Source organism: Macaca mulatta, chromosome 11 (genome assembly GCF_049350105.2).
Source record: "Macaca mulatta isolate MMU2019108-1 chromosome 11, T2T-MMU8v2.0, whole genome shotgun sequence".
In the NCBI taxonomy this organism is placed as follows: domain Eukaryota; kingdom Metazoa; phylum Chordata; class Mammalia; order Primates; family Cercopithecidae; genus Macaca; species Macaca mulatta.
The window spans coordinates 47397701-47424422 of NC_133416.1; the positions used below are offsets into that span (position 1 = coordinate 47397701).

At 39.4% G+C, this 26722-nt stretch overlaps 1 protein-coding gene across 11 annotated transcripts in view; it reads left to right on the top strand.

The window, feature by feature from the left end:
- Positions 1 to 26722, top strand: part of MUC19 (mucin 19, oligomeric) — a 176289-nt gene that overhangs the window by 101300 nt on the left and 48267 nt on the right. For 8 of the 11 annotated variants that reach the window (XM_077953866.1, XM_077953872.1, XM_077953873.1 and 5 more), the window contains exons 15-53: positions 24 to 101; positions 2052 to 2117; positions 2224 to 2277; positions 4246 to 4272; positions 6353 to 6406; positions 7844 to 7888; positions 8144 to 8197; positions 8621 to 8674; positions 9816 to 9869; positions 10493 to 10546; positions 11405 to 11458; positions 11877 to 11930; positions 12066 to 12119; positions 12794 to 12847; positions 13529 to 13582; positions 14534 to 14587; positions 14726 to 14779; positions 15732 to 15785; positions 15934 to 15987; positions 16592 to 16645; positions 17177 to 17230; positions 17377 to 17421; positions 17847 to 17900; positions 18627 to 18680; positions 18827 to 18880; positions 19395 to 19448; positions 19899 to 19952; positions 20987 to 21040; positions 21646 to 21678; positions 21940 to 21993; positions 22138 to 22188; positions 23051 to 23104; positions 23579 to 23608; positions 23878 to 23931; positions 24068 to 24121; positions 24624 to 24677; positions 25590 to 25643; positions 25785 to 25838; positions 26538 to 26591. In XM_077953866.1, the coding sequence (XP_077809992.1) occupies positions 24 to 101; positions 2052 to 2117; positions 2224 to 2277; positions 4246 to 4272; positions 6353 to 6406; positions 7844 to 7888; positions 8144 to 8197; positions 8621 to 8674; positions 9816 to 9869; positions 10493 to 10546; positions 11405 to 11458; positions 11877 to 11930; positions 12066 to 12119; positions 12794 to 12847; positions 13529 to 13582; positions 14534 to 14587; positions 14726 to 14779; positions 15732 to 15785; positions 15934 to 15987; positions 16592 to 16645; positions 17177 to 17230; positions 17377 to 17421; positions 17847 to 17900; positions 18627 to 18680; positions 18827 to 18880; positions 19395 to 19448; positions 19899 to 19952; positions 20987 to 21040; positions 21646 to 21678; positions 21940 to 21993; positions 22138 to 22188; positions 23051 to 23104; positions 23579 to 23608; positions 23878 to 23931; positions 24068 to 24121; positions 24624 to 24677; positions 25590 to 25643; positions 25785 to 25838; positions 26538 to 26591 (2049 nt within the window). The remainder of the gene's footprint in view (positions 1 to 23; positions 102 to 2051; positions 2118 to 2223; positions 2278 to 4245; positions 4273 to 6352; positions 6407 to 7843; positions 7889 to 8143; positions 8198 to 8620; positions 8675 to 9815; positions 9870 to 10492; positions 10547 to 11404; positions 11459 to 11876; positions 11931 to 12065; positions 12120 to 12793; positions 12848 to 13528; positions 13583 to 14533; positions 14588 to 14725; positions 14780 to 15731; positions 15786 to 15933; positions 15988 to 16591; positions 16646 to 17176; positions 17231 to 17376; positions 17422 to 17846; positions 17901 to 18626; positions 18681 to 18826; positions 18881 to 19394; positions 19449 to 19898; positions 19953 to 20986; positions 21041 to 21645; positions 21679 to 21939; positions 21994 to 22137; positions 22189 to 23050; positions 23105 to 23578; positions 23609 to 23877; positions 23932 to 24067; positions 24122 to 24623; positions 24678 to 25589; positions 25644 to 25784; positions 25839 to 26537; positions 26592 to 26722) is intronic. The other 3 variants (XM_077953867.1, XM_077953877.1, XM_077953878.1) reach the window with 3 other exon arrangements.

The window sequence follows — 26722 nt, forward strand, 5'->3', positions numbered from 1 at the left end:
TAATCAAGTAGTGCTTTAACCAGGCAAAACTGAAGAACCATATGTAACCAGCCCTGGAGCAGATGAAAGCAGGACCAGATTAACCACACCTGGAAAATCAGGCAAGTGGGGTTGGAAGAATTTGGTCGCAACTGTAGCTCAACGTAAGGTTTTCTTTTTTTTCTTCTTTTTCTTTTTCTTTTTTTCTTAAGACAGAGTCTCACTCTCACCCAGGCTGGAGTGCAGTGACAAGATCTCAGCTCACTACAATCTCCGCCTCCCAGGTTCAAGCAATTCTCATGCGTCAGTCTCTCAAATAGCTGGGATTACAGGCACGCACCACTGTGCCCGGCTATTTTTTTATTTTTATTTTATTTTAGTTTTAGTAGAGACAGAGTTTCACTGTGTTGGCCAAACTGGTCTCGAACTCCTGACCTCAAATGATCTGCCCGCCTTGGCCTCCCAAACCGAACATAAGGTTTTCTGGTCAATGTAATTATGGTAATGAGTATATTGTAAATAAGGAAATTAGAAAGTCAGATCCAAATCATCTATTGGGTTTGTGCAAAAGTAATGGCAAAAACCATAATTACTTTTGCACCAACCTAATAGTATTTAGGACCTTAAATTTTGTTAGGTGTTTTAGGACTAGGATGGAAGGAAAACAAATTATCTGTCTTTACAGTGCTGATTTTATCAGGAAACAAACCTTACATGAAGAAGCTTAAAGCAAGAAAATATTTCAGCACTTTTTGGGCAGCCAGGAACTGTTATGAGATGTGTAAACATGTCACTAATTTTCACAGCAACTACTGAGATAAGTGCTATTTTTGTTCACATTTTCAAATGAAGAAGTCAAGGAGAAGTTTAGTTAGCTGCTGTAAGTGATAATGTACACCAGGAAGGTCTGTCCTCAGAGCCTATTCCTTACCTTCTACACCATCCTCCCTCGTGTGGCAGTGGGTATAAACTAGAGCAGAAAGGAAATATATTCCCTGGAGGGGATATCTCGATGGAGTCTCAGATATGCCAAATGCCAACCTCCCAAAGAAAATCAGATTAATGAAAAGTCTACTATACCAGAAGTATTTGGACATTTTCTATTATAACAGCAGTGTCTCACATTTACTGTTTAATTAAATGTTGTTTAATTATTTTTATTGTCATCTGTGTGTCAGGCACTGTGATAAGTGTGTGGGCACAGAAGTGAATGAGTCTGACAGGGTCACTGCTCTCAGGACATCCTGTCTAGTGGGGGATTTAGCCAGTAAGAGAAAAGTATCTCAATAGTATTAAAATTAATGTTAAGTGCTAAGAATAAGGTGAGGGTGCCAGGAAAGTGACTTTCCACCTGGTGTCCCAAAGAATGAAGAAGCAGTAGTCAAAGAGGATAAGACAGGGAGGGAAATGCTAAGAAGAGCTCCATGGGGGAAATCACAGGCTCTTAGAAAGTTTAAGGTGGAAAGAGGCCAGGGTTCCCAGTGCCCTGTTAGGAAGCCAGAGGGTGTACAAAATAAGCCCAGAGAAGTCAGAAGGACCCTGATCACATAGAACAGAGCCTTGCCACACACGTTAAGGATTGTAGACTTGTTGCTAAGAGCTGAGGGAAGTTAACTGAAGGTGTGAGACAGAAGAGTGACATGATCAGGATTCCCATTTTTAAAAGATCAGTAAGACTGCAAATGTGAAGAATTGTGTAAGGCGAGAACGGAAGCAGAGAAATTTGTTAGGAAGTTATTGCTCAATCAAGGTAAGAGGCAATGGTTTAAAATAAATTATGGTGGTGGATGGAAAAAAAGGGAAAAGTTCAAAACCTATTTTTGGAGAACCATCAAGGGGATTTGGCAGTGGTTTGATGGGGATTTTGTTAAGGGTATTTTTCAGGTTAATATTTAGTTGCTGGGATGGTGTTTCTATCAATTATTAAAATAGGGACTGTGAAGGAGCAGCAGTTTGTGGTGGGAAGATCATAGGTTCATGTTTGAAAGTTGAATTTGAGATGTTAGGGAGAAGTCCATATGAAAATTTCGAATTATTCTACTAAGATTCTTTTTCATTTGTTTTAAATTCAGCTACAACTGGAGTGCCTGCTGCAACTTCCCTAGGAGCTGAAGGTGAAAGCATAGCTTCCACATCAGGTACTGGAACCACAACTGGGCTCAAAGTAGTTATGTTGATAAATATCTGGATAGTGCTTCAATAAAATAAGAACACTGCTCCTGACTTTAAGCTTTTTAATCTCAGTTGCCACGGGAGCCATCCCTGGGTCAACAATTGCACCAGGAAGTACCACTACTGGTAAGTAAGCAGGGGGATGTCAGATGTGTTTTTGATTTTTTTTCATGCTCATTGCTTATTTTAAAACAGCAATATCATTAATAATAATAATGCCAGTTAATTACAATGTCTTTAAATATATTATCTCATAAATTACTTGAATGAACATGATTATCTCATTTTGCTCATGAGGAACTTAGGCAAAGATATTACCTAAGTTGATAGGTTTCTACAGCACGCCAAATGGTGAAATCAATATTTTTCTTGATTGTTTATTGATTCCAAAACTGTGCTCTTCAATGTGATGCCTTCCTTTGCTAAAGCAAAATATACAGTGATATTTAATTACCCTTCAATAGGCTGGGTGCAGTGGCTCATGCCTGTAATCCCAGCACCTTGGGAGGCCGAGACGGGTGGATCACGAGGTCAAGAGATGGAGACCATCCTGGTCAACATGGTGAAACACCATCTCTACTAAAAATATAAAAATTAGCAGGGCATGGTGGCGCATGCCTGTAGTCCCAGCTACTCAGGAGGCTGAGGCAGGAGAATCGCTTGAACCCAGAAGGCGGAGGTTGCAGTGACCCGAGATCAGGTCACTGCACTCCAGCCTGGGCAACAGAGCGAGACTCCATCTCAAAACAAACAAACAAACAAACAAACAAAATCATCAATAAAGCTTGCTTTTAAAATCACAAAGCTTAAATGTTTCCCATTTCTAACTAAAAGAATTGGAGCAGCAGGTAAGAAAAATAAGTTTTTTAATGTAATAAACTATGGCACTTCCTATTCTGAAATAAGATTCGGAGAATTTTATTTGACAAAACTATAACATTATTGTTTTATAAGTCCAAATTTTATAACTTTCCTTTTTAAAAAAAGATTCACAAATACTTACAGGGCAATTTCTTTTTCCTAACACTGAGTAAATTAACAGAATTATTATTTCAAGGCTACAGTATATTATTGTTTAAGGTTCTCAACTAGTAATATACTTAGTATGACAGTACTTGAGAAATACGTCATTTCTCAATGTGCAAGTCCCTAACAGAACCCAGACTCTAATGACTACATTGCTCATTAATAGTTTAAGGAATAGAATGCTTACCTTTTTTTTTTTTTCTGATGAAGATTTATGCCACATTATTGTAACTACTGTTATAAAGTCTCCTGTGTAAATTAATTTTACCAACTGATCGCTAGAAAATAATTCAATAATTTAATTCAAACTAAATTTGTATTAATTATTTATTCAATCTATGGTTATGCAAATGTAAACAAATTGGCATGATTCATATTATATATTGAGCAACATAATTATAAGTTAACATATGGCCACAAACAGGTAGCCATTGGGACACGGTGTGTAACTATTGAGGCACAGTATGTATTTTATCATTTTTGGCATTTTATAATTTCAAGACAGCTTTAATTAAATGTAACCAAATAACAATTACCTGTGTATAAATATTTTGCTTGGAAAAAAGGCAGTGTTTTTTTTTTCAGTTTGATAATCTGTAATCATAGAAATCATACATGATTCTTTAAAAGAGCACTTTACAATATGTCTCACAAGAGAACACTTAATCTGACTTAAATTTCTAAGATAAGCCTCTGTGGGAAATAACATCTGTTTTTTAAACAAAATTTAATTATCAAGGCATTTGACCCACTGAAGCAAATTTTTTAAATGAAATTCAAATAAATTCTTTAATTTAAATATGGATTTAATTTATCCTTTAGTAAGCTCAGTTAGAATTCCACCACAACTCATTGTAGGTAAGCTGAAATTCAATGACATGAAAATTTATTTCTGTACAATGTGCTTGAAATATAATTTCTATTTTTTTCCATTTGAGCACTGAAAAACATTTAAAGGATTGTGTGTGACATGCTTCTCAAATTATAACCTAACATACAAATTAATCTTTGTAAATGGAAATTAATCAAATATATACATTTATAAATATATTTGTTTTTAAATTTCAGTGCCATCAAAACAGCCTGAAGTAGCAGGTGAGAAAATATGAGATTATAAATGTGCATTTGAAAAAATAATGTTACATTAATGGAATAGAACACATGGTACCAGAAGTCTTTATTATCTGATTAATAAAACATGAACTTCAAATTTGATTTTTGTAGCATAGGGCTTTTGATTTTTCTATTCTCATGTCTTCTTAAATCATAATAAAGGTGTATTGAATCCTTTATATAATACTTAAATTCTACACTGATTGTATACAAGTATACAAACTCAGACAAACCAAAAAAACTCCCAAAACATCTCCCCTATTAAAAAGAGGTAGCACCATATTTCTCAGCATATTAATAGTCACCTACTATTTACAAGAAAACTATTTAGCTTTTAATGTATCCTGGTATCTCTTTTTTAAACTTAAAAACAGTTTTAAAAGATAAGCAAAAGTAGCCGACTTTTTGTTGTTGTTTTGGGTTTTTTGTTGTTGTTGTTTCGTTTTTGGAGACAGGGACTTGCTCTGTCGCCCAGGTTGGAGTGCAGTGGCACGATCTTGGCTCACTGCAACCTCCAACTCCTCGGTTCAAGCGATTCTCTTGCCTCAGCATCCTGAGTAGCTGGGATTACAGGTGTGCGCTACCACGCCCGGCTAATATTTTGCATTTTTTTTAGTAGAGATGAGGTTTCACTATGTTGGCCAGGCTGGCCTCAAACTCCTGACTTCAGGTGATCTGCCCAACTCGGCCTCCCAGAGTGCAGGGATGACAGGCATAAGCCACCACAGATGGCCTAGAAGCTGATTCTTTAGAATATCTCACTTTGAAAAAAAAAAAATTTCTCCTTCTGATCCTTTTAGCGCTTACATTGGAATATAAGTTCCATGAAAACAGGCATTTTTGTCTTATTTTTCACTGATTTAAAACCTCTTTATGGCCCTTATCTGATGAGGTGATTGATTTCAATACTTGTCTCCCTGATCCACTAGATTCTACCTTTGTTGAAAGGGGACCAAGTCTTATGTATCATTAATGTCTTACCTGGGGAGCTTTGCATATAACGAACACTCAATACAGCTGAAATATGTTTAGCTTTCATTCACTATCTCATTTGGATAATGTAGGCATTATTTTCCCTAATTTGCTGGTAAGGAAACTGAGGTTCAGAGATTTTTAACCTGTTTAAAACCACACAACTCTTTTGATTCCAACACCTGAGCTCTTTCTACTCCTCTACATTTCCTTTAGTCTAGACTATTGTAGGCAAGTTTCCTCTCTTCTAGTTTTCTCTATTCTCAGATGTGTTCTATCTGAAACAGCAGTCAGTGGTCCTCTATTGACTGTTATCTCTGTTCATGTCATTTCTGTCATCGATCCATGGTAGCAGCTACCCATTTCCCTTCAAGTAAATTCTAAGTGCTTTAGTGTAATATTAGAGCTTTTGGAGACTCCATCTACTTTCCAAAGTTCTCATTAGCCCCCTTTACATAACTTTTAGCCTCACTTGAATTAGTTGGTGGCACTGTTAGAAGTTCCTTTATAAAATGTTACAAACTGATCACTAGGAAGTTGTTTTCTCACTGAATTTGAGCTAAATTTCCAGTTATTTTTCACTCATTCTATGTTTATACAACACATATTGCTATGTTTCCCTAAACCTTGGCTCTCACTATGTCTTCTGCCTGATGTTCCCTTCCTGGACTTCACATAGACAAATCCTAAGCAATAGTAAAGATCTAGATGCTGTCTTTTCCAGAAAGCCTTCTTTGACCCCATTAAGGAGTAATGCTCAGCAGTTTCTCGTTGTCTCAGGTACTCAGTATAAACTGTCTTTTGTAGTAGAGAGCTAAGGCATACTGAGATCAAACTAGGTGAACACAAGAGAAGATCATCTTTCATCTTTGTCAGGGAAGGCCAGGAAAGGACGTCTCAAGTAGAGAACGTTGCCACTCCCTGTGATTTACAAATGGAATAGTTCAAGCAGAAAAACTCATAGAATTATAGATTTTTTAAGTACCCAGAAAAGGCTACTTGTTATAGCAAAGAACACACAGATGGCATCTAGATTCAGATGTTCTCATGGCAGAATGAGTCAGTGACCTCTGGACTTTTTGTGTTTCAGGTACCACTGGGGTAACCACTGGCACAACTCTTGCCCCTAGAAGTTCTAACACAGGTGAGAACAAGCTGAGTGGAATCTTCCCATTGGAACTTCTTTCAAGGAGCTATCTCCTCAGGTTTTATTTCTAGGCAAAATTATCACTATAATAATCCCAAATCCTTAATGTCTTCCCAATTGTGTCTTTGTTCTTTTCCTCATCCTCAGAGGCCACAAGTTCCTAGGAGGAAGTAGAATCTCTGCAGGTGGAATAGCTCCAGCTCAGCCTGCTAAGCCATTACTGCATTTTTGATCATCTTTCATTAAGCAGTGTTGCCTAAAATGTAGCCACACTACTTTATTCCATAAACTAAACCTTTTAAAAATGCAAAACAGTTACTAGGTAATAAATGTCAAGCTTGAGGAGCCTGACTTCCTTCTACCTCAAGGAGCTCATTCCATGCCCTAAGAAGTCAAGTCCCTGGCCACTGGATATACATGTACTGAGAAAACTTCCATTTCCAAGCACTGAATCTCAAAGACACTAAAGCATCTAGAATGTTGTCAGAAAATTTGCTATAAGAAAGAGATGCTACATTGGAAACACAGATAAATTTTTGCCATTGGAAAGCTCAAAGAAAGCGCATCCTAATATATTGTAAGAAATACTCATTTTTGAAAAAGCAATGCCCTAGTCATGGCATGTGGACCACCATTTCTTTATTTCAGGAACTTTTGGTAGTATTTCTGGGAAAACCCTCAAACCTGGAACTTATGTCTCAGTAAGTCACCACATACCAGGACATCCTGGAGGGAGCCACTTAGGTAATACAGTTGACCCAGCATGCTTTTCTTTTTCTTTTCTTTTCTTTTCTTTTCTCTTTTCTTTTCTTTTCTTTTCTTTTTTCTTTCTTTCTTTCTTTCTTTCTTTCTTTCTTTCTTTCTTTCTTTCTTTCTTTCTTTCTTTTTCTTTCTTTACTTTCTCCTTCCTTCCTTCCTTCCTTCCTTCCTTCCTTCCTTTCTTCCTTCCTTTCTTCCTTCCTTCCTTTCTTCCTTCCTTCTTCCCTCCCTCCCTCTCTCTTTTCTTTCTTTCTCTCTTTCTCTCTTTCTTTCTTTCTTTCTCTCTCTCTTTCTTTCTTTCTTTCTTTCTTTCTTTCTTTCTTTCTTTCTCTCTCTCTCTCTCTTTCTTTCTTTCTTTCTTTCTTTTTCTTTCTTTCTTTGAGATAGGGTCTCACTCTGCTCCCTAGGCTGGAGTACAGGGGCATGATCTTGGCTCACTTCAGCCTTGACCTCTTAGGCTCTGGTGATCCTGCCACCTCAGCCTCCCAAGTAGCTGGGACTACAGGCTCTTTTTTGTAGAGACAGGGTTTCACTATGTTGCCCAGTCTGGTCTCCAACTCCTGGACTCAAGTGATCTGCCAGCCTCGGCCTCCCAAAGTGTGGAATTATAGATGTGATCCACGAGACCCAACCATCCAGCATGTTCTTACTTCATTCCTTTCTTTTCTTTCTCAGAGGCTACAACTGCTACAGGGACTCCTGGAGCAGGACTGTCAGGCGGTGAGTGTTCTCATTCCAAGACTTTGGGTTCTGTTGATTCATTGTTTGGGATTGCAGCTTAAAACAGAAGAATACGAAGGTTGAGGACACATTTTATGCAAGGCTAAGTCAAATTGTGAATCCCTCTGGAACTGACATTTTCATGACCCTCCGACAAGTGTGCCTGAGTCCTGGCTTTCAGAACTAGTTCTCTGAAGTCAGGAATGAGACCGTCATTGCTTTAAAGTTCACACAATTTTTTTTTTTTTTCCACAGGCACCACTATCATTTCTTCTGAAGTCAGTACCAGTTCAGAAGTTTCCAACACAGGTAAAATTCCATAAAGAAAATGTAGGCTGGCTCTTACTCGTTTATGAGTTTTGTGCATGTGTATGTGTATGCATGGGTATGCTTTAGGGATGACATGAAATCAACCACAAAAGTATCACAGAGATATTTATAAAGAACTTTATCTTTCATTTTCCTTCCTCTGTAGTCATCCCTGGTACACCAGGAAGACATAACAGGAAGTGAAACAGGCAGGCATGAAATGAGCCCCCATCCCTCTGTCAGCAGACTAGAATGTAAGGGTGTTCACTGGCAAGTTGCCTGTGAATAAATGGGCCAAGGAGATGAAATGAGAGAAGGACACTCTTAATTTAGCATTTGCACCGTTTATAACATTAAGTCCTGAGAAATGCCCTTTTAGTTGCTTCCATGATGAATTTGCTAAATTTGCTTTTCTTGTTTTAGGTATCACTGGAGTAGGCTCTGAGACATCTGTTGAAACAGGAATTTCCAACACAGGTAAAGTTGAAAGAAAACCATCTCTATGGATGCGCAGATGAAATGATGTTTTTTGTAGGTTGTTCTGATGAATAACACAAAATCTCTCTTCCCTCTATCGCAACTCCCCAGAATTTACAATTCCAAATCATGTCTCAGAGGCCACAATTTCCGCAGAACACGTTGGCACCACTGAAGCTTCATTCACAATAGGCGAGAAGGAGCAACTCATGTCTTTCTTGTTATCACTGATTTTGACACTCATAGCGAGACTAGAGAGAGGAGGATTCTGGAAAGCAGTTTGTATTTACTTTACTAATATACTACATTTTTGGCCAACAAATTCTTTATAAGTTTAGACATTTTTCCAGAAAAGCTACTAATTACAGAGTGCAGAATCATACTTCTAATCCTGGAAGATAGGACAATTATACTGATTGTTCTGAGTAACTTCTGCTGTGAGATTACAAACATTAGAAGCTTTTAGAAGAGGAAGGGGTGATAAAACTTGCTGAGAAACACAGAGGAGCTACAAGAACCCAGGAAACACACCTGCCCTGTGTTAGTGCTTCCTTTTCACAAATGAAGAGCTAAATATTTTCACAACGTCTGGAGTTCTCAGCACACTCATGGCATTCTCAGCAACCACCCCACAGCAGGCACCACTCTTGCATCTGACAGCCAAGACACAGGGAGGAGAACAGGGGAGCATGAGAGAAACCCACATTGTCCTCCTGACCGAGAATACTAGGAAGATTATCACAGGTTGAGAACATTGTCACTTTGGTTGCTTTGGTAATAAAATGGTTAGTAAGAAAATACACAGGGCTCATCACCAGGGAAGAGCTAGGGAAAGTGCTAGTTAGATATAAGTTAGGTTTAGATTCTTTCTAGAGGCAGGTCTGTAGGAAAGAAAGATTAATCACCATGGTGATCCCAGTCCTCTTGGTGTTTCATCTACGACTGGGGTGGCTCCTGGCACAACCCTTGCCCCTGGCAGTTCCAGGACAGGTGAGTCTGCAGGTTGGCAGGGAACTCTTCAGAGCTCCTCCCATAATTTGATGTCTTCTCTGGTGCTTGTCTTTTTAAGAGTAATATCTTATTCATTTCATAGTGATTGAATATTTTTCAAATATGTCTTTTCTGTTTTTCTGTCTCTCAGAAGTCACAACTTCCATAGGAGGAAGTACATCAACAAGAGGTGGAATAGCCACAGGTGAGCATTGCTGGGTCATTGCATTCATTTGCCAGTAATATTCAATAAAGACTGTGGTGCGAAATGAATCCATGTGACTGGATTCTCCCATATTGAGTACTGATCAAGAAATTACCGTTGTTCGTTGATGAAAGGTCGGAAACTCAAATTTCATTCTTATTTCCTGTGCTGTAAGCAGGTTCTCTTTCCACACCCAAGGCAGTCATCAGTCATTTGATTGACAGTTACATAGATGATCTAGAGATAGCCCCCATCTCCCTGTTTCAGAACTCTAGAAAAAAAAGAGACGCGATAAGTAAAAATGTCTTTGGTAGATATACTGTGGGAAGGATATTATATGAGAAATACACAGATGTCCTTTTAGCATTCAAAACCCAGTTTACTGACATATTGAATAAGAATATAGATTTTATCAATCTATTTGCTTGTTGCCCATTACCCACTTTCTTAATACCATGGTGGCTTCTCTAGAGAGACTCTGGAACTTGGGAATGACAACACAGGATAGTCCAAAAGCATACTGGGCTGCTACACCTTGGCTGCTCAGACGACAGGCTCCTAGGGCTACATAACCCTGTATGTCTTCATACTGCAGTCTTTATTGTTGCTTTATTTTCTCTCAGAAGCCACAGGTTCCTCAAGAGGGGTCAGGACCACTGGATCAGAAGCTGCAGGAGGTAAGCTTCATCAGTCCCAGGCTTCAGAATTCTCATCCTTGCCCTGTTGTGGGGTGCTGAGGTGAACACATAAATGAGAATGAGGGCCAAGGAAAGACAATTACTTCTTAACTGGAAGCACAACGTGTATTCTGATCTTCTGAGTTGTTCTGCTAAAGAATTTCAGAAACTGGTTGTATTAGTTTATTCTCACAGTGCTTTAAGGAACTACCTGAGACAGGCTGTATGGAGGCGTGGCTGGGGAGGCATCAGGAAACTTACAATCATGGTGGAAGGCGAAGGGGTAGCAAGTACATCTTCACTTGGTGACAGGAGAGAGAGAGTGAAAGAGAAAGTGCTACACACTTTTAAAGAAGCAGTTCTCGTGAGAACTCACTATCACAAGAACAGCAAGGGGGAAATCCAGCCTCTTTGATCCAATCAGCTCCAACCAGGTTCCTTCCCCCAACACTGGGGATTATAATTCAACCTGAGATTTGAGTGGGGACTGAGAGTCAAACCTTATCACTGAGTTATCTAAGTCAGGCATTGCTCCATTTCCTGTGTGACAACTTTAGTACTCTGGACACCTGGCTGAGGCCCACTGACCTGCAGCAGCCTCCTCAGAACCCCCAATTCTTTCATTCTGCCCCTCATGATTCCAAAGTACTATCACCTGCTGACATCTATTGAACATATTTATTACACTTGTTTATTTTCTGTGTTCCCTCTCCCACAAATGGAAATCTCACAAGGCAGAGACCGTTGTTTGTTCTTTTCACTGAGAAGAGAATGTCAGGTACAAAGTATTGCTTACAGCATATAAGATGAGTGACAAGTATATGCTTATTTTGAGTGTCACTCTGTTTACTTCAACAGCTACGACCACGGTTTCACCTGTTACCAGCAGCAGTTCACAGGGTCCCAAGCCAGGTAAGATGAACTACTTAAAATCACCAGCGGGAGGTATAAATATCTCATAGAAATATATTATTATACATCCGATTATCACAATATTGTCAATTACACAAACAAGAACATTTAGAATGTTCAAGACATTTTTCCTCCTCCAGGAACACCAGGAAACTACATCACTGAAAGTGAAGTTAGTAAAGTGAATTTAAGTATCCTTCTTTTTTAAATTGAATTTAAGCTATTACTGTTTTTGAATAAGCTGCAGGGGAAAGGATAATTCGTAGCAAATCATCTGTCAATAGTTGGGGAAAAATTATTCATTGTTAATTTCCTTCGGAAACCAGAGCTCTTAGGAAAGGTCTTCTAGTGGTTCAGGAACCCACTGATGATTCCAGTATTATTTGTCCTATTAGCTCCTTTATTTTTCTCTTTTTAGGTACTTCTGGAGAATTCTCTGGGACAACCATTTCATCTGGAGGCTTCCACACAGGTAGTTGAATGGGAATGAGTTCCTCATCTGGAATGCATGATAACTTTGCAGAGCTGCAATAAAAAAACTAGCACTGTGATAGTTTTCCACAGTATCTCAGATTCCCCAGACCTCTTTATTTTCTTCTTTTCTCAGAAGCCACAACTCTCACAGGAGGTAGGGGCAGTACTGGAACTGAATCCAGAGCAGGTGAGGCGGAGCAGCTCATGATTTGGGATTTACTGTGAATCGTGACTCTCATAAGCATGACTTGTTTGGAAGTGGGCTTTCCTACAGAATATTTTGCATTTATTTCTGGACAATGCATCTTAGCACAAATAGTTCTGCCTTTAAATTAAATATTTTACCCAAAATTTACCAATATCCTATTAGAAGTGAAATGTCTCTTGTAATTGTTCTGAGAAATTTCTCCTGTAATGTTATATGTAAGTATGGCCAGGATATTAGTAGGAGTAAAAAACATTTGTGATCCAGGGAAGGAGAGATAATGTAAATGAATCCTAGAAATACTTGTAAATAGAGGTTTCCATGCCCTAAAAACAATATAATTATTAGTGCTTTCTTGACATCTCAAATTGCCAGCAAACTTAATTTTTTGTCTTTCATTCCTGGCAGTAAATTGGTGAGTATGGAAAATTGTGTCTCTCCCTCTCATGGAATGTATATTGCTTCCAGCTGAAGAACTGGCCCCTCTGATTGCATTGAGAATTAAATGGTTCTGCAGGTTGACAGGGAACTCTTCAGAGCTCCTCTCATAATTAGATATCTCTTCTGGTGTTATTGTTTATGAGAGTAATTCCCTATCTGTTTCATGACCTTTGAATATTTTCCAAATATGTCTTTTCTGTTTTTCTGTCTCTCAGAGTCCACAACTTCCCTACAAGAAAGTGCAAAGACAAGAGGTGGAATAGCGACAGGTGAGCATTACTGGTTCATTGCACTCACTTGCTAATAAGATCCAATAAAGCCTGTGGCTTGAAAAGTATCCATACTCTCATTTCTCCCATATTAACATTGTTAGGAAAGTTCCTACCATTTTTCACTGACTAAATACAGAATCCCAAATTTCATTCTTATTTCTTGTGCTTGAACAGACTCTTCTATTGCCCCCCAAGGTAATCATGCAGCCATTTGACTGACAGTTACATAGAAAATCTAGAGTTAGCTTCTATCTCCCTATTCATGAAATCTTGAGAAAAGGAAGCCTAATAAGTTAAAAAAAAATTGGGTAAATAGACCATGGGAAGAATATTATCTGAGAAGTGTAGAGATTAGTTTTTGGCATTTAAAGGCCAGTTTATTGAAATAATGAATAAGTATACAGCCTGTGTCCATTTATTTGCTTAATACTCTTTTCTCACGTCATAGTAATGAGGTAATGACCCCCCATTGCCCCATCCCTTTCTTAATAGCTACCAATGGGGCATTCTCTGGAAAGACTCTGGAACCTGGGAATGGTAACACAGGCAAGTCAAAAAGCACACAAGGAATGCTACACCGTGGCTGCACAGGTGTAACAAAACCTCCTAGGGTACTAGGGTAATGTAACCCTGTATTCCCCATACTGCAGACTTCATGCTTGCTTTCTTTTCTCTCAGAGGCCACAAGATCCACAGGAGGGGTCAGAGCCACTGGAACAGAAGCTCCAGGAGGTAAGGTTCGCCAGTCCCAAACCTCAGGGTTCTCCTCATTGCCCTGTTGTGCTGAGGTGAACACATAAATGAGAATGGGGGCTAAGGAAAGGGGGTTACTTCTTGTCTAGAAGCACAACATATATTCTGACTATCCTGAGTAGTCCTGCTAAGGAATTCCTGCCACTTGGTCATCTAAGTTAGGCATTGCTCCACGGCCTGTGTGACAGTGTTAGTTCTCTGGACACCTAGCTGAGACCCACTGACCTGCAGCAGCCTCCACAGAACCCTGATTCTCCCCACTCAGGCCATCATGATTCCACAAAGCACTATCACCTGTTGCCATCTCTCTAACATGTTTATTACACTTCTTGCATATTTTCTATTTCCTCTCTCACAGACACAAATCTCACAAGGCAGATACTTTGTCTGTTCTCTTCACTGAGAGGATGATGTCAGGCACAGAGGAAATGCTTACAAAATACGAGATGAGTGACAGGCATATTCTCATGTAGAGAGTCACTGTTTACTTCACAGTTTCACTTGGTGTCAGCAGCAGTTTATTGGGTCTGAAGGAAGTCAAGGAGGCTACTTAAAACACCATGGAAATGTAAAAATATCGACATAAGTGTATTCTTAAATACCTGATTATCACACTATCACCAGTTATACAAATAAGAACATTGGAAATATCAAAATGTTTCCTTCTTTTCCCGCTGGAATGGCAGGGAGCCACATCACTGGAAGTGGAATCAGTAAAGTGAAATTAAGCTTCCTTCTTTTTTTTTTTTTTTGCTAGGGTACAGTGGAAGGAATAGTCAGTGCGAGAACATTAAACAATAAGTTCACAAAAAATTATGGTGTTTATTTTTTCTAAAATAGAAGTTGTCAAGAAAATTTTCCAATGGTTCAAGACCACAGTGCTGATTCCAGTACTGCTTGCTCTGTTAGCTCTTTATATTCTCATTTTAGCTACCTCTGGTAAATTCTCCGGGACAACCATTTCATCTGGAGGTTCCCACACAGGTAGGTCAATGAGAAGGAAATCTTCATTTTGCGTGCATGATAACTTTGTAGAGCTGCAGTCATAAAATAGCGCCTCGATGTTTTTTACTCATATCTCAAATTCCCCAGACCTCATGATTTTCCTCTTTCTTTCCTCAGAGGCCACAACTCTCGCAGGTAGCAGGGGCAACACTGAAAGTGAATTCAGAACAGGTGAGGAAGAGCAGCCCACAATTTGGGATTTACCATGAATCATGACTCTCATGAGGATGACTTGCTTAGAAGTAGGCTTTCCTACAGAATATGAAATATGGATTTACAGACAATGTAACTGAGGCCAAATATATTTTTTAATTTAATATTTCCCTATAAATATCCTAAAATCCTCTTTTTGAATGGGTTGACTCTTCTAGATGAGGTGTAAATGGGATGTAATTGTTTTGAGAAATTTCCACATAATATAATGTATAAATATTTCCAGTGTAATAGTAGAGGTTAGAAAACAGTTTTGATTCCAGGAAGTAGAGATAACACAAATGAACTTTAAAAACATGCCTGTATAGATGTTTCCTTGCCTCCAAAGCAAGAGACATAATTATAGTATTAGGTCAATGGGGAGCAATTAGGAGTAATTAGTTCTGGTGTTTTGTAGCAGTGAGGTGCCTATGGTCAACAATATTATGGTGTACATTCAAATATCCTTGACAAGAAGGTTCTGAATGTTCTGCCCACAAAGCAATGATAAGTGAGATGATGGATAAGCTAAATATCATGACTTGATTATTACATAATATATACATATATCAAAACCTCCCATACAACCCCCAGAAATATGTATACTTATATAAAAATTAGAAAGAAAAGTAAAAATAGATTAAATTATCATGAAATAAAGAATTTTTTGTCTTCTAGCTCTGGCAGTGTAATGGGTAAGTATGAGAGAAAACCACCTGTTTTGCTGTTATGGAATGTCAGGTGTAATCTCCAGATTTTGCCCCTTTGACTGCATTGGTAGTTTATTAATGAATGGGAAAACACATCAGAGTGGCAGCCAGAGAAAGTGACCTTTGACATCTTAAAGATGTAAACAGATTCCTTCTAGAGGCAGGTCTTCAGGAGACAAACAGGAGTCACTGTGGTGATGCCACTTTCCCTTGTGTTTCAGCCACCACTGGGGTAGTTCCTGCCACAACTGTTGCCCCTGGCCGTTCCAAGACAGGTAAGTCAACAGGTTGACATGGAATCTTCCACGTGTCCTCCCATAATTAGACATCTCCTTTGTATTATTTTTTGCAGGAGTAGCACCATATCTTCTCCACAATCCTTAAATATACTCCAGGTAACTCTTATCCCTTTGTCTCCCTTAGAGGCCACCACTTTCCTAGGAGTAAGTGGAATAACAAGCATTGGAAGAGCCACAGGTGAGTGCTGCTAGACTAAGACCTGTAATTCCTAATGACACCTTCAATAGTCTTCCGAAAATATCTACATGATTTGTCTATGCTATATTGTGAAAATTCAGAGACAAAGACTACACAATCATTATATTGCCTCCTTATTTCCTGGGCTTACAAGGGCTTTCATTAAAGCATCGTAACGTAAAACCATGACAGAAAAATAGGTAATATAGGGAGAAAATTCCAATTTCCCCGCCAAAAAGAAGGACATGATAGTTGGGAACTGTCTCAGTGAAACTGTGTGGAAAGAAGTATTGCATGGACAAATACGAATTACTTCTAGCACTGCAAGTGTCAGAATAATAGTTTGCTTCCAAGTGGGGATTTGAGATTCCTATTCAAATCAGTGGACAAACGGTTGAACTAGTGACACCATCTCTTTGTTATTGTAGGTATTACTAGCGTAGTCTCTGGAAAAACACTGAAACCTGGAAGTTACAAGACAGGCGAGTCTGAAAATACATGCAAAATCTGGACATGGGCACCTTGGTTGACATAGTCTGCCTGCAGCACTGTGTATGGTCTCCCAAACCTTAATCTTTGCCCCTTCCTTTCTTTTCTTTCTCAGGCACCACAACTTCCATAGTAGGGGGTGACAGCAGCCAAGCAGAACGTCCAGGAGGTGAGTTTTTTACTCTGAGGCCTTGGTGCTTTTATCAAATCCCTGTTCTCTGCAGTGAAGACATTGATGTGAAAGTGGGCAGAGGAAAGGAGCCTGCATTTCCTCTGGGAATATAACATGCCAGAGTCAAAACCTGGGTGTGCCTAGGAATTCCCTGGCCTCACCTGACTTATCCCTCTGGATTTCCAGGAGCCCAGGTTTGCAGAGCTAGTTATTATGTAGCAGGGATGAGGGTGAGCTGCTGGATAACCCCTGCTTATCAGGGTCCTTGACCCTTTTATGCAATTTGCCTTTTTCCTAAAGTGTTTACTAACATCTTTCCCACTGACTTCTTTGTTACATTTATTGTTCATTGTTGTCCTCCAGCTACTAGAATGTAAGGTGCATTAGGAGAGAGGTCTTTGAACATTTTGCTCACTCATACATCCCAAGGGCCTAAAACAATATCACATGAAAGAGATACTTAATAAAGCTTAGTTGAAAGGTGAAATGTTTTATTTGAAGATTTTTTCACTCCACTTTCTTTAATAGGTACAACTGTGGTTTCAGCTCGAGTCAGCAGCAGTTCACAGAGCTCCAGACCAGGTAGGAAGGACTAAATACAGTCCTCATATGCTAGGATTAGAGTTAACAAGTTCTATTTTCAAATTCTCAGTATCAAAATGCCTGAGGCAATTGATGAGTAAAATTCAGAAAGATGAATGTCATCTGCTTTTTTTTTTCTCCTGAAGGTATCTCTGTCACACCAGAGAGCTCAGCATCTGAAAGTGAAACAGGTGAGGAGGAGATAGGGTTCCCATCCACATTCAGTGTGCTCTATGGAAAGGGAACCCCAGTAGCAACAGTGATGGATAGGTGGGCCAGAACATGAAGTGGTAGTCGCTTATAGTTTATTTCCTTACAAAATAGAGGCTTTCAGGAACGTTCTTCCAGTGGATTAAAGCCACATAGCTACTTCCACAACTGATTTAGGAAGTAATGACATGTTGATCCCTTTCTTTTTCCACTGTTAGTTACTACAGAAGAATTATCTGGGACAACTGCTATATCTAGAACGTCCCACACTGGTAGGTTGATAAGCAGGAAATCTCCATGTTTAACCATATAATATAGTTTTAGAGCTGCTTTGATGAAATACCAACCTCATTCTTTTCCCAATATCCCAAATTCTGATCTCACCATTCATCACTTCCTCCCCCAGAGGCCACAACTTTAATAGAAGGCCGCAGCATTCCTCCATCTGGATCCAGCCCAGGTGAGAATGAGCAGAGCACAGCTTAGGGTTTAGCATACATTGTGACTCTCCGTAGGCTCATCTTTTGGGAGTGTGTTTTCCTAGGTAGTGGTTTGCATTTACTTTCAGTGTTTTCTCACACTGAACATATTCTGGAAAACTCTTAAAACCAACATCTAGCCCCACAGCTGTAACTTTCTAAAGAGGGGCTGGTGGTGCAATCAGCATAAGAGATTTCTCCTGCAAAGTCATACATACCACTATGGTGTAGGGGAGCTGGAAAACAGTGTATTTCTGGAAAGAAAACAATATAAGTTCTAGAAGCAGGCATACCCTATATAAAAGTTTTCTCACTCAAAAAAGCAATAATGATGTGAAATATTTTCCAGTGTTCTTGGCACATGAAAACATTGTTCTGGTTTTCATCCCATGGCAGGCACCACGGCAGCCTCAGGAGGCCAAGCAACTGGGAGCCTGACCAGTGAAGGGGAGAGAAAACCACCCCGTTTCCTTGTCTGGGAGTGAATGTATGAAATTCAGTGGAGGGACCTCAATTTGGGCACATTACTATTTCCACTGCTTTGTTAATGCTATGGGTCACAGCAAAGGCGTACAATTCTCAGTTCATCAGGAAGCAGTGAAAGGGCTCTTTGATATAACAAAGATACACCCAGATTCCTTCTGGAGGCAGGTCTTCAGAAGACAAACACAAGTCACTGTGATGATCTCAGACCCTTTGTGTTTCAGCCACCACTGGGGTAGCTCCTGGCACAACTGTTGCACCTGGCAGTTCCAACACAGGTGGGTCCCTGAGATGGCACATTCCTCCATGAGTCCATCTATGACAAATTCTCCTCCAGTGTTACCCTGGGTAGGAGAACTACCATAGGTTTTCCATGGTGTTGAAATATTGTTCATCACTTCTGTCCTGTTTTCCTCTTTCTCAGAGGCCACAACTTCTGTAGGAGAAAGAGAAACAACAAAAGCTGAAATAATCACAGGTGAGCTCTGTTAAGGTATTAACTATTCCTGAAACCTTCCCAAGAATCTGGCCTGAAATATGTAAATACTTTTTGAATTCCCCAGAATTGGCATATTAAGGAAAATCTAACAGATGTCCAACATTTGACATCAATAAATACAGTACAGACCTTTCAAATTTTCCTCCTTATGTCTTGCACCGTGGGTCTAAGGATCCTTCATCACAGCATCATGAGACCCATTCCCTGACAGTTACATAGATGATTTGGGCCCAAGTGTACATTGCTATCATTAAAACCTAAGAAAGGGACTAGTGGTGGAAGACTTTCTCTCAGAACAAATCACAGTAAACTTGCTCAGGGAATGATATGTTCCATGGGCAAAGTGTGGATTCACTCTCAAAACTAAAGTCCAGAAAAATTAATTTCCTGGTATATTAAAGAAACAAACATTTAATTTGTTTTATTATTAAGAGCCCATGTCTGTTAAATTAAAGACCACAAATTAACCAATTACAATCCTTTCTAATTTCAGGTACTACTGAGGGCATCTCTGGGAAATCTCTGGAAGCTGGAAGTGCCCACACAGGTCAGGAATTCTGAATGTGGCCTCTTGGGCAATACAGCTTATGGGAGGCTCAGAATGTCCTGTGCAGCCTTTTTTTTTTTAAAAAAATTATTTTTTATTTTATTTTTCCATAAGTTATTGGGGTACAGGTGGTATTTGGTTACGTGAGTAAGTTCTTTAATGGGGATTTGTGAGATTTTGGTGCACCCATCACCTGAGCAGTATACACTGCACCCTATTTGTAGTCTTTTATCCCTTGCCCCCTCCCACTCTTCCCTACCAAGTCCCCAAAGTCCATTGTATCATTCTTATGCCTTTGTGTCCTCATAGCTTAGCTCCCACATATCAGTGAGAACATACGATGTTTGGTTTTCCATTCCTGAGTTACTTCACTTAGAATAATAGTCTCCAGTCTCATCCAGGTCACTGCAAATGCTGTTAATTCTTACATTCTGTTCCTTTCTCTCTCAGAGGCCACAACTTTCCCAGGAGGCAGTGGGACCACTCAAGCAGGACCACCTGGAGGTGAGCTTTTCAGGCAGAGGCCTGAGGCTCTCATCATCTCTCAATTTTGGTGGCTGCAGTAACAAATAATATGAAAGCATTTGAGGAGAAGTCGGCATTCTCTGAGGCCATATTATGTCATAACAGTCTGAAAAGTTATTCTGCTTATAAATTCCATGACCTCAGATGTCTCAGCCAGGCTATCTCCAGTATCCTGGCCTATGGAGACATTTTTGTCTGATATGAGGATTGAGAGTATATTACATGCATTCCAACCCTCCAGGACTTCCAGTCTTCCTTAGCCAGTTTACCTTTCCACCCACAGCTTGACATTTTCTTTTCTTTTTCTTTTTCTTTTACTTTAAGTTCCGGGATATGTGCAGGTTTGTTACATAGGGATACGTGTGCCATGGTGGTTTGTTGCACCTATTGACCCATCCTTTAATTTTCCTTGGCATGTGATGTTCCCCTCCCTGTGTCCATTCGATCTCATTGCTCAACCCCCCACTTAAGAGTGAGAAGAAGCGGTGTTTGGTTTTCCATTCCTGTGATAGTTTGCTGAGGATGATGGCCTCCCGCTCCATCCATGTCCCTGCAAAGGACATGATCTCATTCCTTTTTATTCAGCTTGACATTTTTCTACTTTAATTATACATGATGCTTATTTTCTGTATCCCCTCACTAGAAAGCTTCATAAAGTCAAGTGATTATTAAAATGCCCTCAAGTTGTATGAAAGAGTTCTACTTATAAAGATAAAAGCATGCTTTGTTTCTCCTGTAGGCACTTCTGTCACAGCAGGGGGCTATGTCTCTGGAAGGCAAACAGATTTAAAGGACTATTCTCCCCTTGCCTTGTAGTAAAAGGGAAACCCAGTAGCCACACATCTATCCCATGTTGGCCTGGAAAGCCCAGTGCTAAGCAGCTGTTCATTTTTATTCTATAGAAACAGTGTACTCAGGAATGGGCTTCCAGTGCTTTAGGGCCACATTGATGCTTCCAAGCTTAGTTGGGGAGATAATACTCTATAGTTTCATTTTCCTTTTTTGCATTTTAGGTACCACTGGAAAATTATCTGGAACAACCATTATATCTGAAACTTCCACCACAGGTAGTTTAACAAGAAGGAAATGCCTCTTATTTAATGTCACATGTCACAGTATCTCTTTTAGGACGGCTATGATAAAATAACACCCCCAAATCCCCTCCAGTATTCCAAATTCCCAGACTTCACTATTCTACTCTTCCCCTCAGAAGCCACAACTTCCATTGTAGGGAGTGGCACTAGTGGAACTGAACTCAAAACTGGTGACAATAAATAGCCCATACTTTGGCCTCATAAGGATTAGTACTCTCAAGCTTTCCTTGAGAGAGTTGTGTTTCATTTAGAGACATTGCAAGTAATTCAAAATAGGATTGCTGTTATTTATTTGTTAATTTATTTGGAAAAACTACCAGTCCTAGAATTGAGCCTGCCTTCATCAAGTCGGATGACAGGATGGGATTTTTCTATTGAGTTACAACTCTCACCAGCATTTGAGCTGGAAACCAGAAAGTTTTCTGTGTGAATGTGCATGAAGTAGAAAAGAGCCTCATGGAAACAGGGAGCATGCATCCATAATTGTGTAGCTAACAATTGGCTTGTCCAACATTTTCTCCTATATCTGAAGTTTCAACACATTTAAACCTTTCTTCCCTCCTCTTTCTATCTCACAGCAGGCATCACTGCAGCAACAGGGAAGCAAGCAGGTGAGCATTGGGAAAATGCATCTAGTTTCTCTTTTGTCAAATTTTCAGTTGTGTTTGTACTTGAAACACTGTCTCTCTATCTCCTTTATTATGAACTGTTGAAAGCAGTAAATACATCAATTTTTCCACCTTCCTTGTGCTCAGAGAAAGAGATTTCTGTTATGGCAAATGCATACAGAAACACAGCATATCCCTTTTAGATTTGGGTCCTCATTTGACTTACTTATTCACTGTGATCACCTCAGTTTCTTTGTGTTTCAGGCATCTCAGTGGTAGCTCCTGCCACAACAGTTGCCCCTGGAAGTTTCAGCACAGGTGAGTCTACCTTGTGGTGGGGAATCCTTTCATGGATGCTTTGCTACAGTAACATGTCTTAACTTTTGGTGCTTCTATGCAGGAGCTCCACCATTGCATTCCATGCCCCCTGAATCTTTTCCATTTGTGTCTTTCTTCTCCAAGCAGTGACAGCTTCTCCTGAAGCAACAGGAGTGACTGGCGTTACAACTGCAAGTAAGAACTGACAATCCACTACCTCCTTCCCAGTAGGTCACATTGTCTCAATCACATCTACCATTTGTACTTCCTGTGAAGAGCATTTTTGTTGGGGAAAAAACACAATTCCAAATAGGCAAGATTTTACCAATACGTAAACGTCAGACACTCAAATGCTTTTATCTTCCTTTCCTCTGCTTCAAGGAGACTTCACCATGGAGCTAAGGCACCGAGCATCAGTTGTGTGATTAGAGAGAAAGGTCTTTCTTTCCCTCGGTGATATATAAAGGAAATAATAGCCACTAACATTTTTCTCATTAAATATTCTATAGAAATTGTGCGTGCAAAACATAAAGATTAACTCCTGGTCTAGAAACCTCTGAAAGAGCTTGCTGACACATTAACAAAACAGAGTTCCCTGAGCCCATCAAAGGTCGTTTTCTTTTCATTATGTGTAAAGAATAAAAATATTGATTCCTGTCACTCTGAGTTCCAATGTGGTAGCCACTGGCAAAACTTTTACACATGAAAAGTCTAATACTTAAAGCAATAAATAATGATGATTATAGTAATAAGCACATTGATCATTTATGAGTTCCTTACTATATCTACTTTTTAAATTAGAGGTTTACATATCTTATTCCAATTAAGAAATACCTAAGGTCCAATTAAGAAGATAAATTTACAAGTGATGTATCTCTTGGTTTTAACAATTAAACTTATATATTTATGTTTTTCATTACTTTTAAAGTCAGAAGGCCTTCTTTTCTGACTTAATAGAAAGTGTCCAGACATTTTGAATTGAGGTTATCTCATATAATGACATCAGCTTAGCTCATCCCTCTTTCTTAATACTCAATTAATTTTGGTTTTCTTCAAGAGACCACAACTTCCCTAGGAGGAAGTGACACCCCTGGAGCAGAAATAAAATCAGGTAAAGACTTTGAGGTATTTATGTTTATTGTTGTATTTTGATAAATTTCATAGAGGAAATTTTTTAATGAGTTTTTAATTTGGAAATAAATTGAAATTGCAGAAAATTATCACAGATAATGTGGAGAATCCCTTTAGTATGGAGTGTGGTTTTAAATTTCCTTTGAGGCTATAATATTTCAAGGAAACAGAGTTTCTTCTTGGATTTGAATTTGTAAACTCTTGAGCCCAAAGTTCCTAAAGTCTTTCCCTTCGGGAGACTAACCTCAGAGTTCTAGGTTGCTGGAGAGGAGGGTTGCAATAATAGCTCTGGCTTTGAAGTGGTTTTCCCTTTGAAAAGAGCATAGTCTGTAAAACATTAATGTCCTGTTCATAGATGAAAATTTAAGATTTTCTTTCTTCTTTCCTCTTCTTTCCTTCTCCTCTTCTTCTCCTAATGTCTTTCCTTCTTCTCCTAATCTCTTTTCATGTGGAGCCACCATTGGAGCACCAGGAAGTAGGACAGGTAAACTTGGGGAAAGCCTTTCATGAGACCTCCAACACTGGCATAATAATAATCATTATGATGAAGGCAGGGATATTGCTTACTGCATTAACCTTGGCCTTGTAAAGAAACACAATAAATCTGAAACATGGTTGTCTTTATGTCAGTTATAAGTCCAGGAAGTATTTTTTCTTTCTTCAAAGTCACAAATAGACCTACTGTTGGCCACATGTTTCTAAGGGTCACAAAAGAGTTCCCATGTAGATCTTTCTCTTTTCTTTCCTACCTAGGCACAGCTGGAGTGCTCTCTGCTACAACAGTCTCCGCTGGGAGCTCCAACTCAGGTAAAGCACCAGGCTGGGAGGAACCACTGCTTGGAAAGGGCTCCTCAATGAGGTGTCTGCCTGGGTGATCCTACCATGTTTTTTCAGATGCTTCTAATCTTTGCCCTCACTGCTGTTCTTTGTCCCTGTTTTGCAGAGGCCACAACTTCTATAGGAGAAAGTGGAAAAACAGGAGCTGAAATAATCACAGGTGAGCTCTGCTAAGGAACTAAGTTTACTTTGTTATAATTTCCCATGTCTCAATAGAAATATGGCAAAAGTTTTTAAATTTTCTATAGTTGGCATATTAGGCAAAAATTTAGCAGATATTCAATATTTAATATCAATAAATATAGTTCAGATACTTCAACATTTTCCCCTTATATCTTTTGCCTTGGGTCTCAGAACCCTTCATCCGGGCATCATGGGGCCTATTCCCTGATGGTTATATAGGTGACTTTGGCCCAAATCTATCTTTCTGGACCGAAATTCTAAAAATAAAAACTCAGTGGCAGAGGACTTTCTCTGTAAACTTGCTGAGGGAATTATATGTTCTATAGACAATGCATGGATCAACTCTTAAAAATAGAAACTCCAGAGTAATAAATTTTCTGTTTTATTAAAGAAAAGAATTTTTTTTTCATTAAGAGCCTCTGCCCATACCCTGAGGAGCAATAAACTGACCGACTGACCTCAATCCTTTCTTTTTTCAGGTACTACTGAGGGCATCTCTGGCAGAACTCTGGAGGCTGAAAGTGCCCCCACAGGTCAGGAATTCTGAACGTGGCCCTTTGGGAAATACAGGTTATGGGGCTCTAGAATGTCCAGTGCAGTCTTCATACCTCTAATTCCTTTCTCTCTCAGAGGCCACAACTTTCCCAGGAGGAAGTGGAACCACCCAAGCAGGACCAACCAACCTCAGACTTAGGCCTGAGGGTCTCATCATGTCTCTAGCTGGTAGCTACAGAGAACAAATAGTGAAGGCATTTGAAATAGGGGCCTGCATTTTATTCTGGGTCATATGGTGTCCTGTCAACCTGGTCAGTTATTCTGCTTTTGAATTTCATGACCTTGGATAGTCAGCCAGGCTGTGTGCACTATTCTAGCTTATGGAGACATTATTTTTTCTCATAAAAGATATTTTAAAACGTTTCATATATTTTAGCCTTTCAGGACTTCCTATTCCCCTACCGAGGTTGCCTTTCCACTCACATCTTGATACTTTTTAAATCATTTTTCTCATATACGTACACATGATGTTGATTTCCTCTCTCTCCTCACACTAGAAAGCTTCATGAAGACAACTGATTATTAAAATTCCTCAAGTTGTATCACACAGTCCTGCTTATAAATATAAAACAATGATTTTTTCATCCTGTATGCACCTCTGTCACACCAGGGGGATATATTCCTAGAAGGGAAACAGGTCAGGTTGATTTAAGCCCTATTTTTCTCTTGCCTCCCAGTGAAAGGGAATCCCAGCAGCAACACATCCATCCCATGTTGGCCTGGAAAATGAAGTGCTAGGAAGTTGTTCGTTTTCCTTTCTCTATAGAAATCGAGTGTTCACAGGAGAGGGTTTTAGTGCTACATTGATGCTTCCAAGCTTAATTGGAGACAAACTGCTCTATTCCTTTATTTCCTTTCCTTTTTTTTTTTTTTTTTTTTTTTCATTTTAGTTACCACTGGAGAATTGTCTGGAATGACCTTTATATCTGGAAGTCCTAACACAGGTAACTTAACAAGAAATGCCTCTTATTTTAATGTCAGATGTCATGATTTTTTAAAGCCTTCTCTGATAAAGTAATATCCCAATATCTTCTTCCAGTATTCTAAATTCCCAGTCTTTTTCATTCTCCTCTTTCTTCCATCAGAGGCCACCACTTCCACAGAAGAGACTGGTACTTCTGGAACTGGATTCAAAACTGGTGAGAAGAAACATCCCGTGATTTGACGTCATAAATATTAGGTCTCCCAAGCTTTTCTTGAGAGAGTTTGTGTTTATATTATTTAGGGACACTGCAAGTGATTCAAAATAGATTTGCTGGTGGAGGTATGTTTTTTTTTGAAAATCCACCAATTCTAAAATGGATCATTACTGCTTCATTTCTGAGGATATGATGCATTTCTCCATTTATGTTACAACTCCTGCTAGCAGTTTAGGTGGAATTCAGAAAGTTTTCAGTGCATGTGTGTGAAACAGAAAAGACCTCTAAGGAACCAGGACACATACATTTAACATGTATATTTGAACAAAAATGCTGACTCAGTATTTTCTCCTGCCTGTGTAGCTTCAATACATTTAAACTATTTTTCCTCCTCTTTCTATCTCACAGCAGGCATCACTGCAGCAACAGGGAAGCAAGCAGCTGAGCATTGGGAAAACGCATCTAGTTTCACTTTTATCACCTTTTCAGTTGTGCTTGTTCTTGGAAACATTGTATCTTCTTTTGTTATGAATTGTTGAAAGCAGGCAGATACACCAAGTTTTCCACCTGCCTCCTGCTCAGAGAAAGAGGATTCTGTTATGGCAATGAAATACAGAAATACAGCTTATCCCTTTTAGATTCAGGTCCTCATTTGACTTACTCATTCACTGTGATCACCTCAGCCTCTTTGTGTTTCAGGTATCTCAGCGGTGGCCCCTGCCACAACAGTTGCCCGTGGAAGTTTCAGCACAGGTGAGTCCACTGTGTGGTGGGGAATCCTTTCACGGGTGCTTGCTACAGTGACTTGTCTATCCTTTTGGTGCTTCTATGCAGGAGCTCCACCGTTCCATTCCATGCCCCCTGAATCTTTTCCATTTGTGTCC